Source organism: Temnothorax curvispinosus, unplaced genomic scaffold (assembly GCF_003070985.1).
Source record: "Temnothorax curvispinosus isolate PA1 unplaced genomic scaffold, ASM307098v1 QBEX01017013.1, whole genome shotgun sequence".
Lineage (NCBI taxonomy): Eukaryota > Metazoa > Arthropoda > Insecta > Hymenoptera > Formicidae > Temnothorax > Temnothorax curvispinosus.
In genome coordinates, this window is record NW_020226793.1 from 1 (window position 1) to 5,000 (window position 5,000).

Consider the following 5,000-nt stretch of genomic DNA (forward strand, 5'->3'; position numbering starts at 1 on the left):
CTTCTTTAATTCTCTGTAATTAAAATGATTCTTTCTAATATTAAAAAGTGTTCACCTATTGGAACCTTAATTAAGGCAAGAATTAGTCTCACAAATTTTTCTTTCAAATTTCTCTTTGTTTAATATACTGCCCCAACCTTAACTTGAAAAAAGAAAACGTGATATTTCATACCAATTCTTTTATTATATAGTTGTATTTCGTTCATTACAATGCAAAACATACATAATCATAACCAGAACATACAAGTGAATTTCCTTTTGAGCAATAGTTTAATATAAAAATACTTATATTTGCGAGCCATAATAATTACAACAGCTAGCAAAAATCATTAACAGCTTGTAAGTTAGTTTGACAGCTAACAGAGCGAAAGCTCTCATGTGAAGTTTGTTTATTGACCAGTTGACAACTGAAAAATGCGTTTAACATGAAAAAAAGTGACAAATTTGTTCTTTATTCGAGATGTTTTAAACTGCCTCTGTTCTAAAGTACTTCCCACAAATTAATGTTTATAATTATTTATTTTTTAGAGGATTTAATGAAAATGGACGAGTTAGTAGACGACGATATAATGACGACGGATATTGAAAAATCAGCTTTAAAAGTTGGTTGTCTATTTGTCTGTCTTTTACAGAGGAAAGATGTGGTAAGAATTTAAAAAGTGATAAAATAATTTATTAAATACGTTGCAATTATTTCTTTATGTCAAATAATATGCTTTTTTATTTACTTTTTACAGAAGCATCTATATATTAAAAATTTTTTTTAATTTTTATTGATTTTATTTCATGTATTTTTAGCTTCATTTAATAATTTTTATTTTATTTATATACATTCTTACAACTATTTACTTCTTTACTATTACTACCTTTATTTTTTATACCTTTTATTATTACTCATTCATATGCAAAATCTCTAGATGTCAGGTGTACATATCAATGTGGAAAAAATAAAGAAAATAATGGACGCCAGAATGCACCTAAACTTCAGGCTTATTGCTATGCGCAATCAAATTTTGGATACATGTGCTAATCATGGTAAAAATATTAATTATATATAAAGTAAATATGATAAAAATAAATTTCCAGAAAATATATACATATTTTAATTACTAATTTCAATTATAAACTGAACTTAATTTATAATAATTAATTAGAATAATTAATTAGTGTAATTACAATTTTATGTATATGTTAGATAATATCAAAAATTAATTAATTCTCAAAAATTCAAATTTTTAGCTGCAATTAGTTTATTGTAATAATTTAATATTTTATTATTAATAGATATGTAATAACGTATAACATATTGGGCAAGATTCCGATAACTCTGGCGCCTTAATTTGACGATGGTTTTTGGTACTACTTTTAATGCTGAACAAAAAATTATATACGTCTTATAAGGCTCTGGTTTTCGAGATATACAGTGTTAAAGTTAAAAATAAATTACTTCAATTGTGTGTGTATAAACAGTACACACGTAAGCGAGAGAGGGGCTACCGCACTTCTCCCGAAAGCAGGGGAGAGATGGGGGTGAACCTCGGTTCGCGTGAAAAATTGAAAACACGAACCGTGACAATGATAAACCTTGTTTCGCCCTATATTTAAGTCAGAAAAAAGAGGGTAGACCTCAAAATATCTTACGTTGTTTACGTTTTTGTCTCGAGTGGAAAAAATATGCGTGTTCTTGTGTACATTCTTTACGTGAAACATAACAGTATTTGTGCTTAGCATAGATATATTTAATTTCAGGGGAGATGCGGTAGCCCCTCCCTCGCTTACGTGTGTACTGTTTATACACACACAATTGAAGTATTATTTAAAAATTCATATTATTTATTTTTAACTTTAACACTGTATATCTCGAAAATTAGAGCTGTTAGCCTTATAAGACCTATATAATTTTTTGTTCAGCATTAAAAGTACTACCAGAAACCATCATCAAATTAAGGCGCCAGAGTTATCGGAATCTAACCACATATTGTATAATTACATTTGCATACATATTTTTTTAGTTAAAAGCAAGATTGATGAATGCGAAGTGATTTTGAAATTCTATCTGTGTATAATTGCAGAACTACAACGCGAAGAAAATCGGAGAATGACGTGGTACAATGGTGTTTAAAATATTATATAAAAATTAACATTATCTAGAATTGAATAAAGAAATCTAAAACTTAAGCAATCTATTCTCCTGTATAAATCCAAAATTTTTCTTAATAAAAATTTAGTAATTGTCTTTTTATAAGATTTTGTCAATCATCAAAGTAAGTTTTTGTCAATGTTTTTATTGTTTCTATCCATATCAAGTTTTAATAATAAAATTAATTTGCTTATCAAACCACAAGACAGTTATTATTATTATTATTAGCTATTACTCAACGTTATATTAAGTTTATTATAAAATTATAAGGTCGAACAAATTTCCAGTTATTAAACATTGCTACAAAGCACAATGTTATATAAGTCATATTTTTTAAATGAAAACCCCTCTCTTTTATTGTACCATCTTTCTCTATTAATTAATTTGAACAACTTTTGTTTGAAAAATTCTTTTCTTAACGCGAGCGTGAAATGGGCCGCTTTTCGCGCTTGTTTTGAGTGAGCAAAACGATCCATTTCGCAATCGTGACGTAAACATTGAGAAATGGAGCATTTCTTAACTAGTGGAGAAATGAAATTGTAAAACAAGCGCGAAAACGGCCTGTTTCACGCTTTTGTTAGGAAAAATAGTATGAACAACTCGTGGGAAGAGTGGTCGAGTCCAAATGAGTGTGAAGTTGGTCGCACGAGCGAAGCGAGTTTTCTCACTAGTTGTACAATAGTTATTTGTGTAAAAAGTGCGGGAAGTTGAGAATTGGACACGAGTGCGATCACCCGCACGAGTGTCCAATTCTCAACCCGCACGTGTTACACACCCTATTTTATATTACAAAGTGCGTGGTAAGTGGCCCATTACGCGCGCGCCATCTGTACGACAAATAGCCAATTCCCCACGCGAGAAATTGGACACGAGTGCGGAGTGGACGCACGAGCCGATTCTCAACCCGCACGTGTTACACACCCTATTCTCAACTTCCCGCACTTGTTACACATATAATTATTATTGACTCCCCTCAGGGTTGCAAGGCGTTTTGTAGGGACGTTCTCAACTTTTTTATTCAATACTACCCTTCTCTTCTTACTTTAATCCTTTGGACCAACGGCTTAACGTTTCTTTCCAAAAGACAGAGCCCAGTTTGCTCCGCACAAAAGCCTATCTTGCACGGAGGGACGCAACTTTCGGAAAAACATTCCATGTTTACATGGCTCTAGTGGACTCAAACCTGGTTTCTCAGATTACGCGTCTGGCACTCTACCACTAGACTACACTGCCGCCCTACAATATACTATTTATTTGCCTAATACTTTTTGAGATATTCAAGAAAATTATAATATGCTGTAAGCAAATCAGAATTAAAGATTTAAATCGTAAACCGTTGATTTTTTGGAGCTATATGGAAACTTGGAAACATTTATTTATGTATATTAATTATATGTGTATTAAATATATGAAAGAAAATACATAAGTAAGTATAGTATGAAGTAAGTAGTAGTAGTATGGTTTATTTCCAATTCCAAGGAATTACAGAAATGGCGTTTTGTAGGGACGTACCCAACCTTTTACAAAGCTTCTCTTACTCTACCCGACCTGGCCGTAGGCGACCCTTCACATACTGAACCCTCCCACCCCTTTGCAGGGACTTGGTTGGACTTTCCTACGGGGGACCCCTTCACACATACACTCACACTCCTCCTCCGACCTTGCAACCGTTCGCCTAGCCGTGGAGCCGAGGACACCCGAGGGGTAGCAGCAACCAAGGGAGCAGCGGCCAGCGATATTTCTTTAGGCTAAATACCGGATAAGCGAGTCCGAAAAGCCCATATGGCTAGCGTTCATCTTAAAATATAGCGACGCGACGAATAGGGGAACCGGGGCCTGATTGACCCCGGCAGGCGAGCCGCAGATGAAGGACCGAACGAGACAACGAGCGGGCCTCGTCAGCAGACCCGAGCGGAGGAGATAGGGACGATCGCGGCGAAAATCGAGCGAAGGGCCCGCGAGATAGCGGCGTCAAAATAATGACCCCCGCGAACGAGGGTACAGCGGTCATAGCCAGGAGCCGAACCCCGGAATCCGTCTCAGGGGAGACCCGGACATCGACCACCCGACCCGCGACGCGCTAATACCACCGGGCGCGGAGATAGCGGGGTCACAACAATGACCCCCGCGCATAGGGGTACGGCGGTCACAGCCGGGGGCCGAGCCGCGGAGTCCGTCTCAGGAGAGACCCTGATGCCAACCACCCGACCCGCGACGCGCTAATACCACCGGGCGCGGAGATCGCGGGGTCACAACAATGACCCCCGCGCATAGGGGTACGGCGGTCACAGCCGGTGGCCGAGCCGCGGAGTCCGCCTCAGGGGGGACCCGAACGTCACCCGACCGACCCGCGACGCGATAATCCTACCGGCCGCGGAGATAGCGGGGTCAAAACAATGACCCCCGGAAGTCGGTAACCGCGATACTCCGGAGGGAAGTAGCGGACGGAGGGTCACTAGGGGAGGCGCCGAGGGGTCAGCGGGACCACTCGGTCGCACAAACCTTAGACCCGGGAACCGTGGGAGCGGGGTCCAAGGGGACCCATGCGTATGCGTGCGAGTAATTACGAAGCTCGGGTTGAGAACCGCGGGCGACACCGAACGCGAAAACATAGAAAAACTGCCATAAGAAAAGAGAAATATTTGGCGTGGAAAAGTACCGAGATGTGATAACACTGATGGTGGATTTTTTTTAATTTCCAAAGGAACAAGACAGGTATAACACATTGCTTTATATAATAATTATTTTTTATATAAATTATATTTTTAATTGTAATGTGTGCATTACTTTGTCATTGGTAAAATGGTACAACATTTACAGATGGCTGCAATGGGTACGAGCATGTGGAAGGCTGGATCTA

At 38.1% G+C, this 5,000-nt stretch overlaps 1 protein-coding gene across 2 annotated transcripts; it reads left to right on the forward strand.

Annotated features, from left to right (window-relative positions):
* The first annotated feature begins 493 nt into the window (after positions 1-493).
* On the forward strand, positions 494-2,242 carry LOC112467178. Of its 2 annotated transcripts, none has more exons than XM_025035664.1 (3): positions 494-644; positions 918-1,035; positions 2,073-2,242. In XM_025035664.1, the coding sequence occupies exons 1-3, from the start codon at positions 504-506 to the stop codon at positions 2,120-2,122; spliced, it is 309 nt and encodes a 102-aa protein (XP_024891432.1). In that variant the 5' UTR covers positions 494-503; the 3' UTR covers positions 2,123-2,242. The 2 variants fall into 2 exon arrangements, with proteins under 2 accessions (XP_024891432.1, XP_024891431.1); XM_025035663.1 differs by having other exon boundaries at positions 496-644; positions 2,013-2,242.
* Positions 2,243-5,000: the final 2,758 nt, after the last annotated feature.

Bases quoted from the DNA above. Each gene is read 5' to 3' on its own strand.
- LOC112467178 (XM_025035663.1), top strand. From the start codon at position 504: ATGTTTATAATTATTTATTTTTTAGAGGATTTAATGAAAATGGACGAG. The intron at 645-917 runs GTAAGAATTTAA...CAAAATCTCTAG, and splicing joins TTTTACAGAGGAAAGATGTG to ATGTCAGGTGTACATATCAA. The intron at 1,036-2,012 runs GTAAAAATATTA...ATATTTTTTTAG, and splicing joins GGATACATGTGCTAATCATG to TTAAAAGCAAGATTGATGAA.